We start from the raw sequence: 27,273 nt of genomic DNA, 5'->3' as shown, positions 1-27,273 counted from the left end.
GAGCTACTATGTGCAAAGCAGCGTGGTCCAAATTAGTGTCTGTAAGGGACATGTTCCTCTATTTTGACGAGAGTGGTCCAATAATGAGGTTTGATTAGATCAGATGGCAGCTTTCGAGAGTCTCTTTGTGTATGTAGTTGTCTAGAATGGTATTCTCAGTTCTCATCCACTCTGCACTTTGCACTCTGTACTTTGCAGTCCATCCATGAGTTGGAACTAGCCAACTTCTGTAGTTAACCTTGATGGACCAGCTCACATTTTATTTTTCCGCTTTCCTATCTAGTCAACTTCTGTAATTAGGCTCGATGGACCGAGTGCAGCTCACAAATTATATTTTTCAGGCAATCTCATGTCACTTAGAATTTAAAACATGAAACAAAATGGGCACTGAACTCCTGACAATTCAAAAGGTCAATACCATTAGGAGGAAACTAGCAATCCATGATCACTGCGTTCGGCTGGTCTACAGCCCTCCAGCCGCTACAGTATTCCTCTCTCACATCACTCCAGCTCCAACCTTCAACCACCAGCCAGGTAATAGTATTTTTCTCTCACTGCACTCCAGCTCCAGGCTGCCGAACATGGTGGATGTAAGTGGAGAACTCGAGATATTCAACAATGTGATGATCACTGAGGTCGAGATGCTTGACTGTTTCCCTTTACCAAGGGGGTCAAGCTCTACGATCAGGACACCTCCATTTCTACGCTTTGAGAGTTGTCGACTTGATCACAAGCGCCATCGCTGTCGGAGCTTGCCTGCATTCAAAATAAATTAAAAAAAAACACCGAATCATTCAGCAATCAGGCAAGGTCAAGCCTCCAAGGGGACGGGACCCCGATAAAATGCTTACCGGCTGAGGCGCGGTCTGGCTTGCGCTCCATCCGAGCAGCCGGCCGACGGCGTCGGCGAACGCGCGGTGCGCCAGCCTCCTCTTGGTCCGGGCGATGGACCCGGCGTGCTGCACGAGCGCGGCGCAGCCCGCGAACCTCTTGCCCGCCCTGGCGCCTGTCCCCTCGCCCTCGCACACCAGGCACAGGAACTGCCCCTTCTCCCGCTCCGTCTCGTAGAATCCCCTCAGCGTCGCGTCGCCGCCCAACAGTTCGCCGAAGAACCGAGCCGCATTGCCTTCGTCCCCATCCTCCTCCTCGTCGTCGATCTGCGCTTCGAAGAACGCGCGGCAGGACCTCACGGCGGCGGCCTGCGGGTGCAACGGGACCGCCGCCGCCACTTCGACCGCGGGCTGGGGCGCGGGTACGGCGGGCGGGCCCCAGCTCCAGGAGTCGGCTTCCGCCGGGTCCGGAGGTGGCGGCGGGTCGCACGGCCACGGTATGTCGGGCTGCGGGCTGGTGGATCCGGTGGCGGCCGGACGGGGCGGCGGGGCGCCAAGAGGTTCCCACCGCGCGAGCTCGTCGGCGAGACGCTCCTGCCGCTTGCGCTCCTTGCGCTTGCGGCGCTCCTCGCGCTTGAACGCCGTGGACTTGGCTGGCCGGAGGGATTGCTGGTGGTGGCTGCTAGGGTTTGGGGCGGGGGAGAGAAGGGGAAGGTCTCGCTCGGTGTCGGACTCCATAGCCGTGGTGGCGTGGCGTCCGCGGGAGGGTGCGGTTCGGGCGTCAGACCCACCCAGTCTTTCCTCGTCAAGCCCCGTCAGTGCGATCGAACGGCCCGATTATCAATCATTCTTTTTTGAGAAAAAATGCTTAAAAATACTGCTTGTAATCCTTTTTATGATCACGGTTATGGATTAAAGGAGTCTTAAAGAAGAGGTGAAGAAGTTTGACAATTTGTACCTGTTTTCAAGGATACATTGAAGTGCAAGATGCCAAAAATAAAGAATCTCTCCAATGCGTGTAAAGTATCATTTTCTCCAAATGGGCCTATATCTGAAGAGGCACTTGAGAGAGTCCGTGCACTGTTAGGTGAGTCAAATTTAACTCGAAATCAGATACTAGTCATTTCTATTAACTCTAATTTTGGAAGTCTATATTAGCTGTGATGTCACTTTTTGGTGGTAAACTGTCTAGTTTTTGGATGGTGTAATTCTTGATCTCGTCCTTTGTATGTTTCTTTCTAAACAGTGTTGTTTCTGTAAACAGTGATATTTTCCACTTCTCCTGTTTTATATCAATAGCTTCCAGTTGCTGGCAATATTCACTTGATCTAGTTTGTTTTTTCGGTGGGTCAGCTTGATTATTACTCCATGAATATCTTGGCGATACTCCAACCCGCTAAAAATAAATGATAAAGCAACTGAATTCAACTATTGAACTTTAGCTACAAACAGGTGTGTGTGCTTGTGCGTGTGCGCGTGCGTGTGCGTGTGTGTTACCCTTTTGCTGGGTTAATTTACCCTTATAGTTCAGGAATTTTTTGTTTTGTCTGCATGTCTAATATAAAATTGCTGTTATAGACTTTATTTCAGTTCGACATAGAGCTCAGATTGGTTCTTATGACATAAAACCATCGGCACACATGAAGTATCACTCACGTTCCTTTTGCTAGGTTAATTTACCCTTATAGTTCAGGAATTTTTTGTTTTGCCTGCATGTCTGATATAAAATTGCTGTTATAGACTTTATTTCAGTTCGACATAGAGCTCAGATTGGTTCTTATGATATAAAACCATCGGCACACATGAAGTATCACTCACGTTCCTTTTCACAGATGAGATAAGGCCTTTAGATGTTGGCCTAGATAATGAAGCACAAAGGGTCTGTTTGGATGCAGCCCTGGCTAAAGTTGCCTGGACTGGACCTTGCCTGTAGGTTGCCTGGATGTTGTTTGGTTGGAACCCTGGGATGTACTTGCCTGGCGCGGTTGCCTGGCGCGGTTGCCGGGTGCCAGGCGTGGGAAATCGAACGCCTGGGAGGCCAGCTGACTTGCCTGGTATTAATGACTGTCGTAAACACCGATGGCTTATCCTCTCTCCTGACTTTTCCCCTTTCCTCTCCCCTCCCTCTCTCGTGGTGTTTCTTCAGAATCCCCTCCCTCCCTCTCTCTCTCTTTCTCTCTCGGTGTTTCTTCAAAATCCCTGTGGGGAAATCAAAGATTGGACTCCATGGAGATGAAGGACCCTGCAGGGTGATCTTCTAGGTTGTAGATCCGGTGATTTGCTCTATTATTTTCCCTCTTCATTGACTTCAAGAAGTATTGATCTGAGATCTGGTTTAGAAAGGTGAGAAAAATCAACTCCTATTTTCTTCATATGCTTGGTCTATCGTTCTTGTTTATGTCCAAATGATGGCTGCAGTTTTTTCTAGATTGATGTATACGGATGCATTTTCCCTATGCTAATCAGATTGATTTTTGTGTAGCACGTGAGACTCTATTTTTTAGCTGTGTACATAGATCCTTGTTCTTTTCTCCCAGTACATTCCTCCTTGATAAGCATATTGATTTTCTTATAGTGTTGGGGACTAGATTTTTAGCACGTGCGTACTGACATCCAATGGTGCAGCATTATGTGGAAGATTAGAAAGTGAGTGGTAAAATGTATTTCTATTAAAGTAGTAACTCTGTACAGGTTGCTTTACAAAATGACGATATGCAAGTACATCTAATCTGAACTACAAACTTGCTTGTTTCTTACTTTTCTCATGTGATGCTTAGATGGATAAAGACCACGTTTCTGAATATGTTGTCCAGCAAAGAGGTCGCATGTTAATTGCCCTATCTGTTGTCCTTGCCGTTGTCAAATGGCGGCGACGTCGGCGTCTTCGCTCTAGAAGATTGCCAATAAAATATGGGCCCTTGGTGACTAGAGATTTGGTGAGGCAAGCAAGGCTAGATGAACTATATAATGGAACAGATAGAAACTGCATTCATCAACTTCGGATGAGGAAAGATGTGTTCTGGAAGCTTGCCTCCCATTTGCGTGATTCTGGTCTACTAAGGGATACTATACACGTCTCGGTTGAAGAACAATTGGCTATGTTTCTGCATACAGTTGGCCACAATTTGAGAAATTGTGTGGTTGCTTTCTATTTCAAGAGATCCGGCGAGACCGTAAGCCGGTATTTCAGTGAGGTCTTGATGGCTTTATGTTCCCTTGCCAAAGATATGATAAAACTTAGGTCTGTAGAGACCCATTCAAAGATAACCAGTAGCCCTGGGCGGTGGCTTTGATTATGACACAAAGATGTTGACTCTCTCTAATTCTACTTTGACTGAACTCTCGGTAAGTATCTCTTGCCTAAATAGCCATGCATCGTACATACATTATCTTAAATAATTCTCGTTGTTTTTATGCAGGCAAATGACCGTGGGATTCTCTCTAAACCAATTCAGTTCTTTGACAAGTTGCAAGAATTATTTAGTGGCTGCACAGCTGATGGTTCTTTTATGCAAGATGCTTCCACTGCAGCTGATCCAGACCAAGATGATTCTGAGAGACTTGACATGCTAAATGACATGGCTAATTATGATGACACAGATGATCCACATGGGCAAGACTCAGACAAACTGCAGTCTGATAGTGATGACTGTCAAGAGGTGGCTGCCCTTGGTGCATCAGTTAGCACTCAAGTTTCATCATCTAGTGTCAAGTCCATCAAGCCTAACAAGAGAAATTTTAAAAGGTTTGGCAAGCATACAGTACCTGCTGCTGCACGGGTTGGTAGGGCCAATAAGTTCAACACAAAACCGTCTGCTGCCTGTGCTGATGATGATGCGAACGTGGAGATAACAAATACTTTGCGTGGTATCCAAGAGAACCTTGGAAAACCAGTGCAGGTTGCACCTCTTCCAGACCCTAATGGTCCTCTATGGGATATGCTCAAGAATATCGCATTAACACCAGATGACAGGCTTGCAGTAGGAATGCACCTTTGCAAGCCAGAATTTCAAGTTCAGCGCAGCTTCCTTATCAATATGGGTCAAGAATATCTTGAGCGTTGGGTGTTCAACCATTTATCTGGTGGCGACCTTGGTGGTAACTGAATATGGCTTATTGTAGTTGCATGATCTTTTGATTATGGCTGATGGGTCTGTTTCTAATGCACTCTTTTGGAATCAGTATGTACAGTATGACTATATGCTAATTAGGTACTAGCGAAGTGGATAGTCAGAGAGATGACAGACGGACAGCCTTGATGTGCTTTTGTATATTGTTGGACTACTATCTAATCTTCAGTTGTAATATTTGTTAGTATATAGCTTGAAAACTATGAATAGAGCTCATATGAGTTCATTACGTATGACTTGAACATGAGTTGCTGGTTTATTTCTTCCATGTGAAATGCGTCATGTATCAGCAATTACTTAATGTTGGGTGTAACTCAGGCAAAATGCACAGCCAAACAATGCCTGGCTTATCTACCAACCCATGCTGAATTTCAGGCCATCAACCAAACGACGCCTGGATTCCAGTTTTTGCCTGGCCAGGCAATGTTGCAATTGAGTACAGGCAGCTCCCAGGCAGGTAAATACCCCAGGCAACTTCTCAGGGTTCCATCCAAACAAGCCCAAATTGCACGCAACTGGAACAGCTCTACACGTCCATCCAATGGGAGACGGGGACGTAATGGGGCTAACCAGTTCACCGTGCCAATCAAATATTTGCACATTCATGAATGTGAAAGTTTCTCTGTAAGATCTCTTGTCCATTCATTATTTCATTTATCTTATGTTAACTATGTGCGGCTTTCAGGAGAATAGATAAATTGGTCCCTCTGCGGTGCTCACTGCATTCAGTATTTGCTAAATGTACTTTTGATTTTGCAGATGGGTATATTTTGTATGCCACCTTCTTCAGTTATTCCACTTCATAATCATCCTGGAATGACTGTACTTAGCAAGCTTCTTTATGGAAGACTGCATGCTGAATCTTATGATTGGATTAATGTACCTGATCATCCAAGTGATCAATTACAAGGTGTGTTCTGTCTTTTGAATTAGTTCCTTTGTTCTGCGTGCCATTGTCTTTTTTTTGTCAATGAGAATATGCTTAATGGAAGCACAAAGTTACTAGTTTTGATAAGATAATGAAAAGGCATACATTGCAGTTTAAAGGTGATACATTTGTCCCTAAAACTCACAATCTTTTGTTTCTTGCACACCTTGTGTTCATTGATTGAATAAAACAGCAATCCAAGGATGTTTCAAACAAATGTCAAGTGGAACGATGTTACAAAATTAAAATTGCAGTGCTTAAATTTATAGCTGCCAAGAACAGCAATGTGGTCAGCACCAAACTAGGAGAAACTTGGTGGTGGTGTTGCAAAAGAAATAGGCACCCAAATTTTAGCGAAGAGGATACAGATCGTACAGACCCACATCTCTGGCCACCTAAATATTAGGGTACGTTTGGTTTCCTGGAGATGCTTTGGCCAGGCTCCAGGGGATGCTGCAGCATGGTGTTTGGTTGACTGGGTGAAGGCACGAGCTCGTCTCTCAGCATGCTGAAGCAGCCAGCTAGCCTAGCTCCCAGGGAACGAGAATGAAAAACGTTTCTCTAGAGCCAGGCTCACGGGATGCAATATGTTAGCAAGTTAATGATGGTATTAGGAAATTATTAGCATATTTTGAGGCATATTAGTATATTTCGAGGTAGATTAAAGCTTAATATGTTAAAAATAAGTACTATACAACCTATTCGAACAAAATAATTATAACATTAGTAAAATTGTCTTTGTAATTATGCTAATCTAGCCAACCAAACTGCTGTTGTACTCATCTTGTGCAAATCGATCCAGTCAACCAAACATCAGGTTGTTGCATGTCCCTGTACGAGAAAGACTCCCCTTGACAGTGAATCAAGCATGCCCTTAGTAGGCCTAGGCTGTCTCATATGTTGCACTATAGGATGTCTAGCCAAAATGAGTTTCTCCATAGTTCAGGTCTTTCGTGTTTACAATGCATAAGCATTACTTTCGTTTTTCTTCAACTTTTCCATTTGAACCGGCATCACTAAGAATGTATTTCATTTGCTAAAAAACCAGTATCACCCACCGAAAACTATGTCGGCGGCTGTTCATTTCTACTGTACCACCTTATTTTTCCTTTACCCCTATTTTAGTCTGTTACCGGCAATTTTGAGTTTGTCCATTTGTTATACTGGTTAGTACAAGTGTTTCCCCCCCTCGTGTTCGGGAGCTAAACAAGTAGAGGTACACTCCCATGTGGGAACCTTAGAGGCTGCTGGGAAATTGCTAACCTCTAGACATGTTTTTTCTTTCTGTTGCACAGAAAATTATTATTTTCCGCTGGAGCTAGAGATATGGTTATTTTGATTTGACTAACCATGCCATCATTCTTTTCAGTAATTTTGGACCTACATGTTCCTTGATGCAAGCCTTGCCCATTGAAATTTGCAGCAAGACCAGCAAAGCTTGTCAGGGATTGTGAAATGACTGCACCAGAGACGACCATTCTTTACCCTAATAGAGGTGGTAACATCCACACTTTCAGAGCCATCACACCTTGTGCTCTCTTCGACGTCCTTTCTCCACCATACTCTGCTGAGGACAGACGGCATTGTTCTTACTTCCGAAAGTCTCTAGTGAATCAACAACCTAGTACATGGAGCCCTCGCAACTTGAGTTCACAAGTAGTCTGGTTGGAGGAGTTGGAGGACCATCAACCCCCAGAAGGCTTTGTGGTTGCGAGAGGTCTGTATAAAGGCTCTGTAATAAGGAGATAATTGGGTTGGAGCATGGAATCAAGCGAACTACAATCACCTGAAAGAGGATTCAGGCTTCTAGTATCTCATGCATGTGAGTTCTAGTATGGCAAACACCAAATGGTCACTGTGCAGTCCATGGTTTACTTTGTACATGTCAAAGTGATCTGTGATAATTTAACAGCAACTTTACAGAACAAGAATGGATGTTTATGGTTTGACTAGAACTTTAATTATGTGCCGCACTGCTGGAGTATCTCTGACCTAGCTATGGAGCTGTTACCAGATCAAGACCTTGGCGTACATACTTTTGAGCTTAGGCCCTGTTTAGATACATAAAGACAAAATGCAAAAATTTTGTAAATCGTTTGTATGGTGTACTAAATGTAGTCGAAAAATAAATCGCATTACACAAATGGACTGTAAATCGCGAGACGAATCTAATGAGCCTAATTAGGACGTAATTAGGCACTAAATTGCTACAGTATTGCTACAGTAAATATGTTATGATGATGGATTAGTTAGTCTCATTAAATTCGTCTTGTAGTTTACAGACGAGATCTGTAATTAGTTTTATGATTAGTCTACATTTAATACTTCAAATGTTGAAAATTCTCTTCTAAAAATGTAAAAATGCAAAATGCAAAGTAATCTAAACAAGCCCTTAGTCTAGCATATCAGTTGTCATGCTGTACTACGAGATCAATGGAACATGCTTTTTCACTTAATGGTGTAGGGGCCCCATTTTGTCCCCCGGTGGGATCTTGTCTATACAATCCGGGGAAAAAAACGTCACATGAGTTCTGTCCCTTATCCCCCATTTTTAAGTTCCGTTTTCGTCCATTGACAGCACTTTCATTGAAAATGTTGCCCATTAAGCACCCTCCAAGTCATGGCATTGCCCGTTAGCGATTGATGTTTGTTTGTGTCACCTGTAATTTATGCTGTGATGTTAAGTTATTGTGCATTGGTGCTTGATTCGTTCCCATTAATAATTAATAGAACCTCTTAGAAATCGCTCCTGTTTCAAATTCCCTGATCCCTGCCTTTGAGACATTTTGTGTAACAGCAATCTTGTTTGTTACAGACTTATAGTTATGTGCAGATTACCAAAACTTTGGTTAAAAAAGATTGTGGAGTTTGCATGCAAGATCCGCAAAACAATACTCCCTCAGTTCCACAAGGAGTGTTTGTTTAGAAAATTTCAGAAACATACAAAAGTGTTTGTCAGACACATAACTATTAGTGGGAAATGATCTTGTTACCTCTAATTAATTGTAGCAGTTGTAATTTAAAATCACGTTGTTTATTTGTTCCTAAGATCATTAATAAATGCAGATGTATTGGAACCAGAAAAATATCACCTACTTAAGTATTTGATTGGCTCCGTACGTTTCTCCGTATAATAGTTTCTTGGTACTTGGTATTGCTTAAATTAGATGAAATTCATTACAATCTAAATGAATACTACGAATACTCTTTGTAGGATAAAATTCAAATGCTAAACGAACACTATTTGTGGGATGGATGGAGTATGCAGCAAGAGTTCAGTCCTAGGAATCAGGAACAGTAGCAGTTTGGAAACCACACGATTCATATGATATTTGCAGAGCATAAGAAAATATCTTAGAAACCACAAATAAAAAGGCACATGAAACTTCCAGCCTTCGGGGACGACCGCTGCAGCTCGAGCTGGGTTCGCCAACGGAGGCAGGTCAGGCGGCGACTGGCGAGGGGCGGGGCCAGATAGGTCGGGTGCCGAGGTTGGCGAGGTGGAGGCGGGGGAACGGAACGTAGATGTTGTGGACGGCGGCGCACGAGTTGATCGCCACGACGTATGTAGTTGATCCGGATCTTGTCGGTTGATGAGCCAGCGCCGTGGGTGATGACGAGCTTCTGGTCCTCGCCGGCCAAGATGGGGAGCACGGTGCTGAGGTGGAGGCGGCACAGGAGGTCGCCGCGGGGGGATCGGTGGATGTGGGGCGGAGGCGCGTATGGCCAAATCGCCGGTGAGGAACGAACCCTAATGAGAATGATCATACGCCCTAACTATCCTCTTCAAAGCATTATTTTTGGTAATTGTGAATGTACCCTTTTACCTTTGATTAAAAAAATAACTACAGAAAAATAATTATCATGAATTTTTAAATCTCTTTAACTTTGGAGGCATTGAAAGGCGTTACGGGACCTATGGGCCTACCAACCATAGACACAACCAACGCCTTCTCATTGACGCCTCTCAACACCTTCCCTCATATGGGCCCACAAATCATAGACACATGAAATGCCTTCCAACACCTCTCCAAGCATTGTAAAATTTCTCTAATGATATTCTGTCAATTAAGGTCCTAACTCCTCAGGATCCAAATAATCGGATAACTCTAGCTTGGAGATAGCAAGATGGTAACAGTTTCACAAACAGACTACCACAAGGGACTAGAAATAAAGATGCCTAAGATGGCAGTGTCTTTCTTTTTCCAAATAAATTGTAGTAATAGCTGTTGAAGCTAAGAGGTTTAGGACTGCATAATAATAACATGAGTAAATTGCACCAATATTAATTTTAAAAAAATCGTTTGCTTTATCCATCAAGTGAAACAGTGGGTCATGAACTTTGAGAAGGCAGAAACGGTACTAATGGAGCCTGCTTACAGTACTATTATTTTGGAGTAGAGACTACTCAAGAAAACTCAAGTGGTCAGGTATTACAGTTACAGCAGCTGAGGCTATAAAAGGTAATATACCATTGCACTAACAGACTAACACATCCTATAGTCAGCCTACACATCCTATAGTCACTCTGGGAGGGACACGTGCCCATGTTAATCAGTGTATCCATTAACTTAACTGATGTGATCCATGCCGCTTTGCTGCTCCATCTTGCATATGCAGAACTTGAGTTCTTGGGAGTTTCTCGAGCATTACTAACGATGCTGAATCCTGAGAACTCTTTTTGTCAGTTCGTTGATCACCTTGAAGTGTAATGACTGTCACATCAGGTATGTGCAAGGTGATGGTTGAAACAAAGCTATTGAAGTTTGTAGTTGTAACCCCATCCAGAATAATAGGAGTCCTGTTCCAGAAAAAATAAATAGAATAAAATAAATATTTTCAAAATACCCTCAATACTGCTTAATTCATTGATCAGAAGTATGCGCAGCATAAAATAGCTGCTGCTCAGATGATTTGTATGGCATCATGAATACAAACACCTCTATCATGTATAAGCACTAAACCAGGCAACCAACCATACAATCTGATATAGTATTAGCAGCTTGCAATTTTTCTGCAGGAGTGCAGGTAGTCATGTAATTGTGATGCTTAAAAAGAAAACACAATGAAGAAAAACGAAAAGCATAAAATTTCTGCAAAGACCAAATGAATAAGCACTATCAAGGTTCCTGTGAATGAAAGTTTCATGTTCTTTTAGTAGAAAGTAATATGTTGGAATTTTATTATACATACCTAAACCTTTGTTCCACAAATTCAAATTTCGGCATTGGCCACTGCAAAATCTTGCATAGCCTAAAAAGTGCAGTCCGAGGTCCACCTTTATCCATTTTGAGAGGAAGAAAAACTGAGAGCATATGAAAAGGCATGGTATCTGAGTACTGTAAGTATTTTGTGGCAGATAGAAGTAGGTAAACAAATTTAATTTATAGTATTTCCTATTTGATAGCCTGCTAGCCAGTGAGTACCATATAACAACCAAAACAGAACACATCTGTTGCTCCCACTAAGACCTTCCAGGCTAAGACGGCCATCCACATCAGGATAACCATGTCGTGTTTCCAACTGCAGAGATGCAATAATGTTCATAACTCAGAAAGTCAGAATTAAATTCAATACTTTGAAGTGCCATTTTTTTGAGAACTCTCTAGTCTCTAGAAGCTTACACTTGTCAATTGAGATTGCAGTTCTGAAGAGAGCGTATCCAATTGCTTAGCCTTAGATAAACATTGTTTAAGTGAAAGACCCCTTTTCTGCTTAAAAAAATAAAATCAGTATCGAGCATGGTAGAATAAATATCCAACAAAACAAAACATCTATTAACAAAGCAGTAGAACACCATTTTTATGATACTTGCACATCCTAGGAAGAGTGTGCAAGAGATACGAATGTTCCCATTGCAAAAGGCAAGAAAAATATCATCTCAGTGCACGAAGTCAAGACCGAATACGACTGATTTGGGTGGCACTTCGCCACTTTGGTAAACAGATGCACACTATATACAGATAAATTCTAGTGCCACCAACTGGTGTCTGACATCAGTTTACCTCTTTCTTTTAAATAAGAATGTACTGTACGCACTTACTCGCTCTGGGGTTCATATGTCGAGGTCGTGCAAGCATCAATCCACCAAGGTGGTTTTGCTCATCGCATGACAACACCTTCTGGAGAACCTCTAAAACTTTCACAATTGGAAATCCAGATCATCAATCCACCAAGGTGGTTTTGCTCATCGCGTGACGAGGCCCGACACTGTTTCCATTGCAGTGACGGAATTTTGGTTTAGAAATAGAGATGAGAGAGAGAGAGAGCTATCTACCTTACGGCATCAGGCCACAGTCTCAGTGGAAATGTCATAACAGTATCATGAGCATTAAATTTGCTGACATGGTAAATTTTTTATGAAGAGAGAGGATGAAAAATGTCATGAAAAGCTGACATTACCTAGTTTATGGTCTTGGTAACTGTGTTGATGACACTTCCACGTCTTACGGAACCAAACCAAACAGGAGGCGGCAATACACACGCCAAGAAGGGATAACATGGAAAGGCTTGTTGCTGCTGTATTAGTACCTTCCATCTCAACGCCAACCAATGATAACAATGTATAGCAACTAGCAAATGCAACAACTAGATATGAAATAGGATGAACAAACTTACTGCCAGACAACCCTTACCGCACATGATAAGGCAATAGTAGATGCAGTTCTATGTTTGTATCAAGCACAACTACTGACATATCCAGAAGGAGAATGGCAAGACTGCTGGGAACACAGGATGTCAGGAGATACAGTTATGCATGGAAAAATGTTTCAGGATTGGAAGGCTGACCTGTTTTGACATTTTATTTATTCAATGGAGCATCTGATGCAATTACATTTTGCAAACAACTCGACCTTTTCTTTGGTTTGAGTACTATTACATGATTTCACTATGGACAGTAAAGAAGCAAGCAGAAGTCATCCTGTATAAATATAAGATTTACATCAAACCGAAACCACCACCAGACTTGCAGAGAAACATACAGAGCACAGTCTGCCAGACATGGCATGCGAATTCCAATTGCCAACAACATGGTAGCCAGCAGCTGCTTCAAGTGATCAGCAAAAAGAGGAGGCGCATCTTGGGAGCCGTTGAGTGCTGGTGAGGTATATGACCCTGATAGCCCTCAAGGCATCAATGTCATAAATGGATAAATACCTGGTCTTACGTGAATACATCATATCTCGGAATCCATTGAAATTGGCTTTTCTACCACCTAAACAAGAAATGCAGACAAACATATGAACAATGGCATCATGACGTGTGGACACATAAGCAAAACATAATGAAATAACACAAGACATGCAGAATAGAAGAAAATTAAGCCTTACATCTGCAAATCCTATTTGCCGTGGTCTGGAAGGTTTATGATCATTCTCCTTTGGATGCACTGTGGCCCAGGAAGCTTGTTTCTTCGAGTGTACTTGAATTCCAAGAAAAGAAGGTGGAGGTGGCTTATTCGTCACGGATGGCAAAGTGCGAGAAAGCCATGATTCTGAAGGTGATTTCGGGACAGGTAAAGGGAGCAGAGATTGCAATGGTATGATTTCCTTCCTAGCAACATTATTGTCTTCTAGATGTGATGGAACCTCCTGATTAGCATCACGCGACAAATCTTTTCCATCATCCGGTGGGAATGTGGGTTCTCTAACTTCAGAGATCTTTTCAGTCAACGGATCATTGACTTGATCTTTCATGATAGACTTCTTTCCAACTATCTGTTGCTCACCAGGCTGAGAATCACACATGTTTGCGTTCGGAGCTGCCCTTGTATCCACAAGCACACCCAAGTGGCATGTTTCTGAATCAGTATCTCCATGGTGATCCATTGAATCTTCACGCCCTGCTAAATCTGGTCCTGAGCTCATAGAGCTCGATCCCTTAAAACTACTATGATCTGATCCAACCAACGAGGTTCGGTCGTGGTCTCTACCAAGCGAACTAGAACCATTGCTCCTACTTGCCTTATCATCCCTATCTCCTATTCTAGATGACCCATTTGCTTTACTTGATGGTGACATCATGGCATAGTTCCGACATGACGACATGCCACCAGCTATGGGACGGTGATATGGTGAAGATCCATCCCCAGTCTGTGAATCGCTCCAGAAAGTCAGATGATTTGACTCACTTGTCACCTTGCTCCTACCATCCTCTCCTTGACCAAGATACTTCTGCTCCAACTTATACTTATACACGTCCTCCCAGGATTGCTGCTACAAAATAAAATTCAGAAGGTTAGAACAAATCGTTCCTAACACCAAGAACAAGAGACATAACTATAAAGCTGAATTCAACAGCATGCGATGTGCACTGGTATTAGTACCCCGTTGGAATCGCATCCAAGATGCTTGTTCTGCAAGCTCCGGGCAAGCGGACTCTGTGCCATTTGGGCCCTGCCTTTGGATGGAAACTGCCTGCCTCGCCCTCGTCCTAGGGCCTTGCCGCGCTTCATCGCCGGCATCGGATTCAGGAGCAACAAGGAGGTTTTCACACACAATCCAGGGAGCAACCCACATCCCTTGGCTGAAAACCCCCGGGTACTATGCACGTCATAGTCATCGTCATCCTCTTCATCCTCCTCTTCATGCTCCTCGCGTTTGGGATAGGCGCAGGACAAGTAATTGGGCGGCAGGTGCTGGTACGGCAGCTGGACTGGCGCTCTCCTCATCCGATCGTCGCCACTGCCCGCGCTTGCCTTCGCCGCGGCCGCACGCGCGTGGGCGTGGTCGCGGCAAGAGTTGCTCGTGCCACCGGCCTTCCGGAAGGTGTACTGAGGGGAGCCGACGGCCACGGCCTGCGCGGCCGGGAGGAAGCGGTCCATCATGAGGTCCCGCGCTTCTGGCCCGGCGCCCGGCGCGCCGCTGAGGCCGCTGACGCTGCAGTTCATGGCGAAGGACTCCGTGCGGGAGAGCGTGTCGAGCGCGTCGGAGAACCTCTCCTCTTCCTCCTCGCCGTCGCCGTGCGGCTTCCGCAGCACCGCAGCCACCGAGACCGCCTCCTGCTTCCTCGCCTCCTTCGTCGCCTCGATCGCCACCACCTCGCGCGACGCTGGGGCAGCCCGGGAGCCGCGGTCGGCGGCGCCGTGAAGCGCCTGGAGATCGAGGTCCGCCAGGGCGTCGTGGTACGGGCTGCCGCCGCCGCCTCCCGCCTCCCGCGGCGGCGTCGGCGGCGCCGCGCGGCGGGTGCGGACGCTCTTGGGCTGCCCCGGGCGCTGCTCCCAGACGAAGGGCACGGCGCCCGGGTGCCGCACGGGCCCGGACTTGAGGTCGGGCTTGCACCTCGGCGGCGCGTCCCCCCGTCGCGCCGAGCGGAGCGGCGCGCCCAGGTCGATCCGGCGCTGCTCGCCACCCCGCTCCCCCATCGCGCGGTCCGCCCTCATCGCCCGAGCGCTGGAGCGGGCCCGGAGATCAGGAAAAGGAACCGCCTCGCTTCGGCCGCCGGGAACGGGCGGGGAAGCTCCGCAGCTCGCGAGCGTTGGAAGCGAGAGGGATCTGCTTGCGTTGCGCCGTTGCGATGCGCTGGCCGCGCGCCGCCTTTGCCTTGCCGCGGCCGGTGGTTGGTATTAACAGGAGCGCCCCCCGGCCCGGCCGCGGGCGAGGCCCAGCCAGCCGCCTGCGCGGCTCCACTTCACTAGTGCCGTAGTGCGGGGTGGCACTGACACGGTGAGGGGGGTGGGGGTGGGGCGGCGCCCGGGCGGCTAATGCTGCGCGTGCGGCGCCGGGATGGCGACTCGGGCTGGCGCGTCGCGGGGGCAGACCGTCGAGCGCGACTCGGAAGTGCGCTAGGCTTTCCCCGGGTCGATCCGGATCCGCCTAAAAAGGTGGTTGCCCTTGCCCCGCGGCCTAGTATTCTATGGCCGCTCCGCACATGCACGGCACGGCGGTGGATCCCTTCTCTGACTTGCTACTACCACTAGCACTAGCGCCGCCGTGCTTCAGGGTTCACACGGACGAGGACGTGACCGGGCTGGTCGCGTCAGGGCCGAGTTAGGCAGGTGCCGGCCGCCGTCTCCGTCAACCGAAATTCGGTCGCCGGGGACACAGAAGGTATCATCATTTCCACAGTAGGGTGCATCACGGAGCACTGATTTTCTACCATCCATTTTGCATTAGGAGCAACTGCTCTCTTTGGATTCCTAACGAGCGAGCAGCTGATCTGCTTCTGCAGAGGAACAAGCAGAACAAAAAACAAGTGAGAGAACCCCTGCTCCACCGACCACCGTACGGCACGGGGAACGCGCGACAAGGACATGCGCCTCCGCTGCGCCGCTGCCAGCTGGACGGCCGAGAACCCATGGCATCGTTCCTCCTCGTTGCCGATCACCAGCGTCATGTGGGATTCGATTATCGGCCGCCCGCTGGGGATTGGCGTCCTCATCCTGGTCTCACACCATTACTGCGGAACCAGCAGCGGCGAAACTAGCTGGGCAGGTGCGTCGCTGTCGCTCTTCGTTGCAGCGGGCGCGTCGTCGGCTCGTCGCCTACGCGTCGTCACCCATGCAGATCATGTCCATTGTCCAGTCAGGTCGCTCTCTCCGACAGCCACCGCGAGGGCGACGGCCGATGGCCACCAAGAACTCTGCGGCGACCATTGCTGCAGCTGGGGACCGAATTCAAACAGCATATTGATCCGTTAACCTCATCAGGATTGGAAAAAATGAGTTTGTCTGTTTGTGGTTGTGCCTGCCTGCCTCAAGGAGAGGTTAACTTGCCTAGATTAAACTGCTAGTACTAGACCAGCACTAGTAGTAGCATTCTCTTTGACAAATGCTACTCCAGCGAGAGGCGTCGCGGGATCGCTTGCATGGCCAACAATTCCAGCGCTAGGCAGGGATGGCAACTCGGCCGTGTTTGGTTAAATTACATGAATACTGTAGCAATTTTGACCACTAATTTAGAGTATCAAATGAAGCTTAATTACAAAACCACCTCCACAACCCCCGTGTAAATCGCGAGACGAATCTAATGAGGCCTTTGACCGCGCGATTAGAGGTTGGTACTGTAGCATCACTGTAGCAAAATCATTAATTAATTATCGTCACTAGATTCATCGCGAAAAGTTACACCCGTCCCTGAAAAAGTTTTGCAAATAGACTTCATTTAGTACTCCATGCATACCAGATTCTCTTCTCGAAAAATTTTCTACCGTAACCAAACACGGCCGAGGTGATGGCGTGGTGCTGCCTTCGGTAGGCGTTGACCATGCATGCGTTCATGCTTGGCCTGGAAACTGATGAGAAGTCAAGAAAAAGGAAGCCACCCGCGCCTGATTCCGAACCAAGTAACTTAGCGCTTAGCGGTTTGACGCTTTAAGCTACTCCTAACATTAGCCCCACATGGCTCATGTGCTGTGCCGGCATTCAGCAAAGGCCTGAAGCCAAGGGGGACGGTACTAAGGGGGTGTTTTGGAACAGGGATTTAAAAAAAAGTCCCAGAGACTTTTTAGTATTTAGATGTATTAAATAAAAATTAATTATAAAACTAACTGCAGAACCCTATAGCTAAACTGCGAGACAAATCTAATGATGTATCTTAATCTATGATTAGCGAATGGTTACTGTAGCATCACTGTAGCAAATTATGAATTAATTAGGCTCATTAGATTCGTCTCGCGAAAAAGCACTCAGCTATCAAAAAAGGAAAAGCTATCTGTCACTCAGGTGATTTAAAGACTTTGCTCACTCGATTTGCTGTGCGGTCCGATCTCATTTTAATCCAATCTGCGCCCTTTGTTTGTTTTGGTGCCATTTATCTCAGTGATCTGCGGGCCCATGTTGTCAGCCTTATTTTTTTTATCCTTTCGTCTGCCGCCTGATATTTCTAGCTGCTCTATCCCCATTCTTCTTTTCAGTTCCATTTCGTTTTCTTCTCCCTTGTGAGCTCCGCTCCCTTCCTAGCTCAGCAAGGTGAGACGATTTCCAGGTTGTTGTCGTCTCCTCCCTGATTTCTTTTCGATTTGCTCCCTTGTTTGTGGTTTTTGTTGTTGATTTGATCTGCTGAGGCGTTGCTGCGGGATAGGAGAGATCCCAGCAGGCGGCCGGCGCATGCATCTGATCCGGCCCCTCCCCTTGGATTGGACCCTTCTCTCTCTCTGCAGGCATGGCGTGGGCGTGGGTTCCTCCCCAACTGTTGCTGCGTTTGGGGATTGGGATTCCATTGTGCTCGGCCACGGCCAGCTCTAGCTGTTGTCCTCTGAATAGCTAGCCTGCATCTCGCCCTCTCTCAATCGATTTCATTGGCGTCTAAGCTGCATGCGTGTGTTATGTGTTCTCTGCTCTCTCTCTCTCCGCTGGAGCGCGCATGGCGGCCCACGTCGGAGGCCGCGCGTCCAGCCACCGAGGCCGAGGACGAGGTGGCGCTTGGGAGGGAGCGGTGCCGGGGGGCGTGGTGGTGCTGCTGCTGCTCGCGTCGGCACCCGCGCCTCTCGTTACTATTTCGTCAGGCTCTATCGCCGCCGTTCTATTTGGTTGTATCTATGACATGTGGGCCAGCTCTCCATTTGGTGAATTCCCAGACCGCTTTTGATGTACCTATCGGGTATTCCTGTTTGTTGCTAATCTAATCTATATTAATATGTGACCATAGCACTAATATCAGTGCGTTGCTTTGCTGAATCTTCTTTAGCTACTATATGTACCTGATTCAAAGCATCCATGTTTTTCAGTTTATTTCATTTTAATGTGCATTCTGTCACTAACTAATTCAATTTCCTTCGGTACTAAAATATTTTTTAAGTTACTGACAGTGTTCCTAAGTCTTATTTACAGTGTTCATTACACTGTCATTTCAATGTTAGGTCATTGTAATTGTAGTGGTTGACTTGATTTTAGATGCAGTAACCTCTGCTTCCTGATTTGACTGATTCTATTGCATATATTTACTTTTGTACCTTTGAGAACCATATAAATTTGATTGGTTCCGGTGCATTGATTTACTTTTGTACTTTTGAGAACTATGGAATTATCTGAAATACCTTTTTCATGTTCAAGCAATTTGTTAGTCATATTGTATTAATCTAATTCATTTATTTCATCAGTTGATTCAAGCAAAAGGAGTTCGCTGTGACCAAACCAGGGCAAAATTTGAAGTATGGGAGGCCTCGAAAAGGTATTGTGATTTTGCCTTTCCATGCATGTTCTCTTATATTCCTAATAGTTAGCTTGATGTTTAGGTATATGTATTCATGTTGTATTATTAAATTAAATTCCTCTTGGGATGATTCCTGTATTGATGTTTATGTGTGCCCTCTCTGAACTGTAAGTTGCAAATTGTATTGACAGCTTTCTGTGAATGTTTACGTGTGTCTTGTATGAACTGTAAGTTACCATCACTTTTAATTATATTGACAGTGCTTTTCTTATAAAATTACAGTGGATATTATACTGTAAGTTACACATGTAGCGGGTGTAATTTTGTAGAATCTGACATTTGTATAATCTGAAAGTTTGCATTTGCATTTGTGGGATTATACAATGTGCCCCTTAATTTCTGAAATTATGTATTCCATAGAAATATTTTGAGAACTTTGTATAATCTGACAGTTTGCATTTGCATTTGTGGGATTACACAGTGTGCACCTAATTTCTGAAATTTTGTAATACATAAAAAATATTTGAGAATTTTGTAATTTGGCATCTTTGCATTTGCATATGTGGGATTACACTAGGTGCCCCATAATTTTTGGAATTTTATAATCCATAGAATTTTTTTGAGAATTTTGTAATCTGACATCTTTGCATTTACATCTGTGGGATTACACTGGGTGCCCCCTAATTTTTGAAATTTTGTAATCATATAGAAAATTTTGTACATTTTGTCTTCTTGTTATTTCTTTTTTTTGTTTAAGTCAAGGTGCCCCATAATATTTTTGTTTCAGCTCTGTTTGAATTTTGTAATTTGGCATCTTTGCATTTGCATATGTGGGATTACACTAGGTGCCCATAATATTTGAAATTTTGTAATTCGTAGATTTTTTTTTTTGAGAATTTTGTAATCTGACATCTTTGCATTTACATCTGTGGGATTACACTGGGTGCCCCCTGATTTTTGAAATTTTGTAATCATATAGAAAATTTTGTACATTTTGTCTTCTTGTTATTTCTTTTTTTGTTTAACTCAGGGTGCCCCATAATATTTTTGTTTCAGCTCTGTTCATTCTAGTTCAATGTGATTAGCTGATTGATTATGTTTTGTTTTTTCCAATTATTTGCACTTAAGCAGAATGCTTTTAGGAGGGATCTTGTTTCCTGTGTCGGCTACATGCCTTTTCATGAAGATGTGAACCAGCATCCAAGAGTTATGAAGATGATATGAAGTTTTTGCTATATCTTGAAGAAAGAAGCTAGGCCTTTTGCTGTGCAGTCTTTTGGGAGCAAGTTCTAGGTTATCAGATCAAGTTCTTTTGTCTTTTGTTTTACTCCTTGTTTAATATTGGTTTGTTATTCTTTTTAATACAACTTGTAAGGGATATTAACCTATTAAAACTCTAAATTATCTTATCTCAATGTTCTATTTATTTGTTCCTATAAAGTTTGATATTTCAACTTCTAAAGTATATTAAATTGAAGTATATTAAGTTGTTAAAACTCTAAATTTGTTCTTTTATGATTATTCAAACTTATTAATTTTTCATGGTTCCCGTTCTGTAAAATATAAATATTTTAGCTCTTTTTGTGCCTTCTATTGGATCAGACCCACATTTTCAAAATGTGGATTCTGGTGCAATTTTGTTGTAGGCTATATTTCTTATTTTGTTGTATTATTTATTTTTTATCAAAATCTTGTTTTTGAGTGTCATCTATACCAAGAATCACTCAGTTGTTGTTTGTCTGCTATATTCGAGTGATTTGATGGGCTTCCTCACTCGGGTGACAGAGTCTTCTGTTTCACTCAGTTTTCTTTTTGGTTTTGATTCGTGTGATTTGCTTTGTCTTTTCACTCGAGTGTAGATGCCCCCCAAATCACCCAAGCAGGCTATAGACAGACCCATCAAAAAACATTTATAAACAGATTTTATTTAATACTATAAATAGTAAGATTTCTTTTGATGTGATAAGGACTTCTGAAAAAAATTTGGAACCAAACAGAGCCTAAAAACACACAGGCCTGCAAAGTGATTGCAGCGCTGTAGACGGTAAAAGCCGCACCGCTCATGATCGACCACAGGCTTAACTGCACAGGACGGAGGAGCAATGCTGGATCGGATCTCATCTGAACACTGACCCAAGGCGGCACGGCAATCAATGCTCGCCACGGTGATTGTATACTCGGCAGATCTTGCCGCCTGTTGATGCATGGTACGGTGCTACTAGCACGGTCCACCACTGGCGCCTAGGAGTAGATGGGCAGGCGCCAGGCGGTGATGCTCAGTGCAGTGGAGGCGCGAGCCCTGCAGGCTGCAAAGGGACGGAATGATCGCGGTGGCGTGTGAGTGAAATCAAGATCGGGGCGGGGGCATGGATGGGGCACGGGCCGTGTGAAAGCGAGCGGGCGTTCCCCACCTCCAGGCGCCCGTTACTCCTGTCGGCCGGCCGGTCGCGGCACCGGCAGGGCATCAGCGCCATGTGGCGCCCGTGAGCGCCTGCGTCCCGACGACCCCAACCCGCCGCTGGCTTCGATCGGCTTTCCGGCGATCCGTGGTCTGAACTGGTGGTTGCTTTTATTCACTCTCGACCGTTTCCTCTCTACGGCTGTACGCGTAACTGCGCCCATCTCCTAGAACCCGTACGCCAGGTACGAGTGGTACCGGCCAGTGTCCGGTTGTTGAGGAGATGGATCACTTTAGCTACCGTGGGTGCCAGTCGTAGGTGTCCCGGCGTGCCCACTGCGCGCGCTCGTGTATATGCTGACACAAAGTGTTTACTCTGCTCCGTGGTGCTTCGCTACTGCTGATTATTGATTAGAAGAGTTTATTAGCTACAGTGTTAGAAGAGCACGGGCGCCAGACGCTTCGCTGAACGAACAACGAATCCACAGCCGGCCGGCCGGGCAAAAGGCTCAGGCTTCAGATCATCTAGTACATCATGCATGCGTTACGTGATTGCCCTTTTGCGAATGGTTCCGTCAAACTATCTCCATCAACGATCGTTGCCCGGACTGTACTTACTCGCTCTTTGTCTTCAGCTCGCTGCCTTTTCGCCTGATCGAGTCGGGTGACGAGGTGCGTGCTCCAATCATGCCGCCGCGCGCGGCGCCATGTTGAAGGCGTGCGTGCTTCTTTTTGTCAGCCTTGGATGAACCAGATTCCAGATGTCCCTCTCGATCGCTCTTGTTCTCCAGCAACCGTCGTCCCGGCAGCGTAGCGCTCCCCGGGCCCGAGGGGGTTCATGATACCTCATCACGTAACGTGGAAGCAAAGAGGAGACCCCATGTACTAGGACTGGTGCTCCAGGCTGTGAGGGAGCTGCATTATTAAAGGTTCTATTGGAGTACTCTTCATTCTCAACAAGATGGTTTCGTGGGGGCCACAGGGCATGTGGTATCGAAGAACTACCGCTGTTTGAAATTACACGTTTTTTTTTCGTCTTTCATTAAAACAAAACATTAATCAACAATTGCCCTATTAATATTTTTTAATGATGCATAGTAATTATTAGTCGAAAGATTTTCCTAACAAAATGAAATGACACCATGTTATTTTAAAATGGAAGGGGTATCAAACAAATCATGGGAACCAAGCATGAATCAGTGGCGACACATAGATACAGTATAGGCTTATAAATTGAACTAGGTTCGTGCCCGTGCGTTGCTTCGGGCAGGGAAACTTTCTTGTATTAGAATCAATCTTTATTGTATAAAATAAAAATACTTGTAGTTACATGTAACAATTGAGGATGTGCATGCACACATGAAAAATATATATTTTATAGCATACCAAATATGCATGGAAAACATCTAAAAAAACTCAAGGTTATCACATACAAGATATACAAAATCAACGCCCTTACAATCTAATATGGATGAATCTTCAGTTTCTGGACACAGCTCAACCAGAGATAGCAGGTCCCACAATCTGAAAGGTACAAAATGTTAGCTAGATTAAGTTATTTATACTGGGAAAAATCCTAGAAAATAATATACTTTGTGAAAATGATAAGAAAGAATATGAAAGATTTTCTTTATTATTGGTTAAACTTATATATGTATTAGTTTGAGTGAAGTGCAGAGCTCAACCGATGCTGGCAAAAAAAAAATACACCGTAAGTTCATATGCAATCACTAACATAGTCTAAAACGAAGCACAATATAAATGAGCAACCAAAATACATATTGTGCCACCGTGCATACATGAGTGAGGGTAATCATATGCCTTTAGTAGCCAGTAATCACAAAGAAGTGCACCAACATGACACCACAATTACCTTAAGTGAATATGGTTTCAGATGAAAGCAATAATCCAGGGATGATTGGTGGTGCACCAGAACCACCGCAATGCGAACTTCTAATCCTTATCATCCTTGATCAATCCCGGCCCTTTCTAACCTGAAACACATCCAAAATTTGTAAGTATCTTTTATTTAACCAATCTGAGAACCATTAGCCAAGAAAATATTTATAAATAGATGTGATGTTGAAAATAATACAATCTGTACCTTGACAACTTGGGCATGGCAATCTCGTGATTCTCGATGAGTCAAACTAACAATAGTCAAGGGGCTGGGCTCATGTTGCTGTCTGGGCTTGGAGCAAAGCATTGGTGTCACTGCGACCTAGACATTGGGCAATCAGCCACACCCCGGCTGCAATCAATACTTGTCTAATACCCAAGAAATCAAAAGATCATTGTAATTTTTCATTCTTGTGATTCATGGTTGTCGTGAGAACATGAAAAAGCAGGGACCAGGGAGATTAACATAGGCATAATAACAGAGGAAGTGTATCAAAGTTGCTTTAGTCAGGTACTCATGCTCATAAGGACGAGGAGTCCTGTCTCTCTATGTCGTCAGGACTGTTGATCCAAGCCCCTCGTTAATTCTGCTAGTAACGTGCCCTGAAAAAAAAAAGGAAACGATCAATAAAAGACAACTGGTTGCACATAACATATTTCTCCTACAAAATAAATCAGCAAGAAGCTATCATCTTCAGGTACATGTAAGAGTACTCCTAGAACTAATTTGAGGCTTTAACTCTTATTTACATTTTATATAATAAAACAATGAAACCAATACTATGCACCATCGGAAGTCAAAAAACATATGAATTAATCTGTTTGGAGGGCGCAGATAGGAAAAAAACTGAGCAACATTGCATACTCAGGAAGTAGTAGATAGTGATGTTCATTTCAATGCTAAGAGGGCTAAATGGTGACTACAGCTATGAGCAGAACATCAAGAGATGCAGAGGCCTAAAAAGATTCAGACTTTCAGAGACATAACAACAACATGTAACAGATCATGGGATATATCTCCATAGGCTAAGGATCCAACACAACAGTGGAGGCATCACAGTACCGTGGTCGAACTTGTAAATGTAGAGCATGGTGTGCAGTTGCTCAGCTTTACATGACATCCACCAGCCATCTGCTCGAGCATCGATTATGAGGGGAATGGAGCTCTGATGAGTAGAACCAAGATCTTGGGATATCTCATTTTCCGAATGGGAGGGTGATAGTTCTGAACCATTCAAATAAAAAGTGAAAATGGGTGCATATCCATTACGACTGGGTAAAAAAATTACACGATTGGCGATATCAACATAGCAGTAAAATTCTATATCTTGAGACCATATATAGACAAAATCTCTTCAAAGGTCGCAATACCCCACCGTGACAGTGAGCTTTTACTAATTTTAAATTTACTATCAAAGAAGTAAATGCTTGTGGCTAAAAAATTGAAGCAATGTGAATACCAGATGAGATGGGGCAGCATGCAACTGGTAGTTTTTCCGTACATGATGATGTATACCATCTTTAAATTCCCAGTATATATAGCACGACCAGCTAGTATCAAATTGACTATCGCATATGTGCCCTTTTTTTACTGCACAAACTTAAAAATCCCCTTTAGCATATAAGGGAAACACACTTTTTTAGCTTATGCTTGATCGCAAATTCAAAAAAGAAAGAACCAAGTAAAAGCATAAAGTGCATTTAGTCTTTTGAGTTCCATCTCGTACCTTCTATTTTTCCCAGCAATCCTAACTTGTGCACCATATGGAAAAATATTGCGAACACTTCCTTGTAGGAGAGTTCCTTCTCTAAGATAAGTCATTTCCTGACGATCAGAAATTCAATGTATCAGTAATTGTCATGATATCTTTGGCACTTGGCAGTGTTAATAGCTTGCAGATAAATGGGGACTTCTTTTGAGAAAGGAGTAAAACAGAAGTTAATTGGCTATGTCCAGTGTCATGCAATCACCTTATAACAGAAGTAACCAATATCACTGGGGGGAAGAAGGGGTATTAGCTTGGCCCACTGATTTTGTAGTATAAGCATGCAATGCCAAGAAGCTGACTTATTGATAATTAGGGTAAGTGTGATGGCATTCAGTACACAGCCTCAACAGATAAAGCCGCAGAAATAAATGACATAAACTCCATGTACACAATTCAGTGCGTCTCACCAATATATGATTGTGCTAAATTTCCTTTCTGCAATGAAAATATCCTGAGTATGAGAATGTGGCTAAACTGCATATTTTGAAATGCCTAATCTTCTCTCAGATTAAAACAAGATAGTAGACGCTAAGCTATATAAATTTGTACTGCTACTCCAAATACAACTTTCACCTAATAAATGTCTGATTATGACGTGTGCAGTCTGACAATTTTTGTTGACAATAATGTTAAGTTTGTTGACAATATTGGATGTAGACTTGAGGCTATAACATTCAGTTTTGGTTGACAATAATGTTAAGTTTGGTCAGGACATTCATTTTCAGCGCAAAATTTCAGACCAGCTGACAGTTTGCATACCAAAAATTAGGTGGTTCACAGTACCAAAAAGCTAATGATCGTATGTATATATAGGACAACATTGTTTAGCCTAGTCAGAGTGCTCCTAACAATGGTTAACTCAATATTTTTTTAATTTGAACCACTCCCATCCTGTTAATAGACAAACTAATCAGTGAGACACACATAATACATGTATCACAAGTCTACTTTATTCGAAGAAAGAAAAGAATCGGTGAGACACACATAATTAATGGTAGATAACAAGGCTCAAGCACTCTGTGCATCTGGCAATGGCAGCACTTCTTTTATCAACCATCATCATGATTCATTCCATCGTCTTGATGAATGCAGAGATTTTCTCACGCTAAGTTTTCACATTAATGATAAATTCGCCATATAAACTAAAGGTGCAGTATTATAACCAAGAACCTGATCTCACCTTTTTTTATTATTCCCCATCAACTCTATTATTAGAATTCTGAACTCATAATTAAGGACCCATATAAAAGATTCATGAATCTAAACGGAAGAGGATGACAATTGACAATGCAAAGAACTCACTTCTGGTCCCGTGGTCGTTGGTCACAGCTATGATGCCCTCGGAGGTGTCGTCGCCCCAGCTGCTGTTCGATCTCGACGGAAGGCGGCCGGGCGTGGTGGATCCGCGCCGGGTGGACGGCCGCGCGTGGTGGATCCGCGCCTGGTGGACGGCCGCGCGGCGAGGTCGTCGAGCGAGACGGAGACCGTGTCCGGCTGCAGGGGCGGAGGCGAGGGACGGCGGCCGCGCGGACCGCGCCTCGCTTGGTCCGCGCCGGGAGACCGAGGGGACGAGCGCGGGGGAGGGGGCTCGTTCCCGGTGAGCGGGATGGAGCGGAGAGGGCATAGCAGCGGCGCCGGCGAGCGAGATGGGGAGGCGAGGGCGGCGCGAGCGGGACGGCGGCCCGGCGTGGTCGTCGAGCGAGACGAGGAGGGCGAGGGCGGCGTCGGCAAGCGAGACAGGGAAGAGAGTGCGGCGGCGACGGCGAGGGAGAGGACCGCGCGAGAGGGCAGGTGGGAGGCACTCGGGCGAGGAAGAGGAGGCGGGGCGGGACGGGGCGGGGACGGCGTCGGGGCGAGGCGAGGCGGGGAAGCCGAGCAGAGCAGGAGGGCGCGCGGGGAGGAACCGTCGAGTCGTGGGGGCGAGCGCGTGACGAACGAATGAAAGGGTGGGAGACTGGGAGGACGATTGAAAGCGTAGGGCGGACCATTGAAAGCGTAAAGAGACAAAAAAAAATCTCTCTTAGAGTTTTTTTAAGTATTACTCCCTTCGTATGGGTAAACAAGTCGTTTTGGACATGTTTTAGATCAAACATTGGGAATATAAATCATCAATAATTTTTAAATTATTGAGTTTGCAAATGTGAAAATTATATAAATAGATTTGACTTGAAAAATACTTTCATAAAAGTATACATATCTCACTTTTCTATAAATATTTTTATAATAAC

The 27,273-nt window shown here is 44.7% G+C and overlaps 3 protein-coding genes and 1 long non-coding RNA gene across 19 annotated transcripts; 1 reads left to right on the top strand and 3 right to left on the bottom strand.

Moving 5' to 3' along the window:
* Window positions 1–318: 318 nt before the first annotated feature.
* LOC120674320 (translation initiation factor IF-2-like) lies at window positions 319–1,674 on the bottom strand. 2 transcript variants are annotated; one of them, XR_005675051.1, is made up of 3 exons: window positions 852–1,673; window positions 593–756; window positions 319–449 (listed from the first exon to the last, which is right to left on the bottom strand). XR_005675051.1 is itself a non-coding variant. In XM_039955492.1 (2 exons), exons 1-2 carry the CDS (start codon window positions 1,566–1,568, stop codon window positions 685–687), a joined length of 789 nt encoding a protein of 262 aa, XP_039811426.1. In that variant the 5' UTR covers window positions 1,569–1,674; the 3' UTR covers window positions 588–684. The 2 variants fall into 2 exon arrangements, 1 of the variants encoding a protein (XP_039811426.1); XM_039955492.1 differs by lacking the exon at window positions 319–449 and having other exon boundaries at window positions 588–756; window positions 852–1,674.
* Window positions 1,675–1,729: 55 nt separating this feature from the next.
* Window positions 1,730–7,872, top strand: LOC120674321 (plant cysteine oxidase 5-like). Its single transcript, XM_039955493.1, has 5 exons — window positions 1,730–1,917; window positions 2,663–2,713; window positions 5,460–5,584; window positions 5,720–5,870; window positions 7,312–7,872. Exons 1-5 carry the CDS (start codon window positions 1,818–1,820, stop codon window positions 7,635–7,637), a joined length of 753 nt encoding a protein of 250 aa, XP_039811427.1. The 5' UTR covers window positions 1,730–1,817; the 3' UTR covers window positions 7,638–7,872.
* A 2,311-nt stretch (window positions 7,873–10,183) lies between these two features.
* Window positions 10,184–15,561, bottom strand: LOC120672386. 10 transcript variants are annotated; one of them, XM_039952756.1, is made up of 7 exons: window positions 14,215–15,561; window positions 13,220–14,104; window positions 11,932–13,104; window positions 11,513–11,599; window positions 11,315–11,411; window positions 11,082–11,193; window positions 10,184–10,689 (listed from the first exon to the last, which is right to left on the bottom strand). In XM_039952756.1, the coding sequence occupies exons 1-3, from the start codon at window positions 15,268–15,270 to the stop codon at window positions 13,066–13,068; spliced, it is 1,980 nt and encodes a 659-aa protein (XP_039808690.1). In that variant the 5' UTR covers window positions 15,271–15,561; the 3' UTR covers window positions 10,184–10,689; window positions 11,082–11,193; window positions 11,315–11,411; window positions 11,513–11,599; window positions 11,932–13,065. The 10 variants fall into 10 exon arrangements, with proteins under 10 accessions (XP_039808690.1, XP_039808689.1, XP_039808688.1 ...); XM_039952755.1 differs by having other exon boundaries at window positions 11,082–11,411; window positions 11,932–12,098; window positions 12,291–13,104; XM_039952754.1 differs by having other exon boundaries at window positions 11,513–13,104.
* Window positions 15,562–22,716: 7,155 nt separating this feature from the next.
* On the bottom strand, window positions 22,717–26,955 carry LOC120675648. 6 transcript variants are annotated; one of them, XR_005675422.1, is made up of 8 exons: window positions 26,348–26,923; window positions 25,248–25,480; window positions 25,004–25,101; window positions 24,737–24,888; window positions 24,340–24,501; window positions 23,482–23,879; window positions 23,251–23,371; window positions 22,717–22,901 (listed from the first exon to the last, which is right to left on the bottom strand). It is a non-coding gene; the product is annotated as an uncharacterized LOC120675648 (long non-coding RNA). The 6 variants fall into 6 exon arrangements; XR_005675421.1 differs by having other exon boundaries at window positions 24,737–24,867; window positions 26,348–26,922; XR_005675419.1 differs by lacking the exon at window positions 25,248–25,480 and having other exon boundaries at window positions 24,737–24,867; window positions 26,348–26,955.
* Between the last annotated feature and the right edge of the window lie 318 nt (window positions 26,956–27,273).

The sequence above is a fragment of the Panicum virgatum genome, chromosome 5N (assembly GCF_016808335.1).
Source record: "Panicum virgatum strain AP13 chromosome 5N, P.virgatum_v5, whole genome shotgun sequence".
In the NCBI taxonomy this organism is placed as follows: Eukaryota; Viridiplantae; Streptophyta; class Magnoliopsida; order Poales; family Poaceae; genus Panicum; species Panicum virgatum.
The sequence above is the reverse complement of the archived record's forward strand: the minus strand, read 5'-3'. Positions and strand labels throughout refer to the sequence as shown.

Coding starts and splice junctions, on each gene's coding strand:
- LOC120674320 (XM_039955492.1), bottom strand. CDS start 1,568: ATGGAGTCCGACACCGAGCGAGACCTTCCCCTTCTCTCCCCCGCCCCA. Junction 757..851: donor GCCAGACCGCGCCTCAGCCG/GTAAGCATTTTA, acceptor TTTTGAATGCAG/GCAAGCTCCGACAGCGATGG.
- LOC120674321 (XM_039955493.1), top strand. CDS start 1,818: ATGCCAAAAATAAAGAATCTCTCCAATGCGTGTAAAGTATCATTTTCT. Junction 1,918..2,662: donor GAGAGTCCGTGCACTGTTAG/GTGAGTCAAATT, acceptor TCCTTTTCACAG/ATGAGATAAGGCCTTTAGAT. Junction 2,714..5,459: donor TAATGAAGCACAAAGGGTCT/GTTTGGATGCAG, acceptor CATCCAAACAAG/CCCAAATTGCACGCAACTGG.
- LOC120672386 (XM_039952751.1), bottom strand. CDS start 15,270: ATGAGGGCGGACCGCGCGATGGGGGAGCGGGGTGGCGAGCAGCGCCGG. Junction 14,105..14,214: donor TTGGATGCGATTCCAACGGG/GTACTAATACCA, acceptor TTTATTTTGTAG/CAGCAATCCTGGGAGGACGT. Junction 13,105..13,219: donor GGCAAATAGGATTTGCAGAT/GTAAGGCTTAAT, acceptor TTTCTTGTTTAG/GTGGTAGAAAAGCCAATTTC.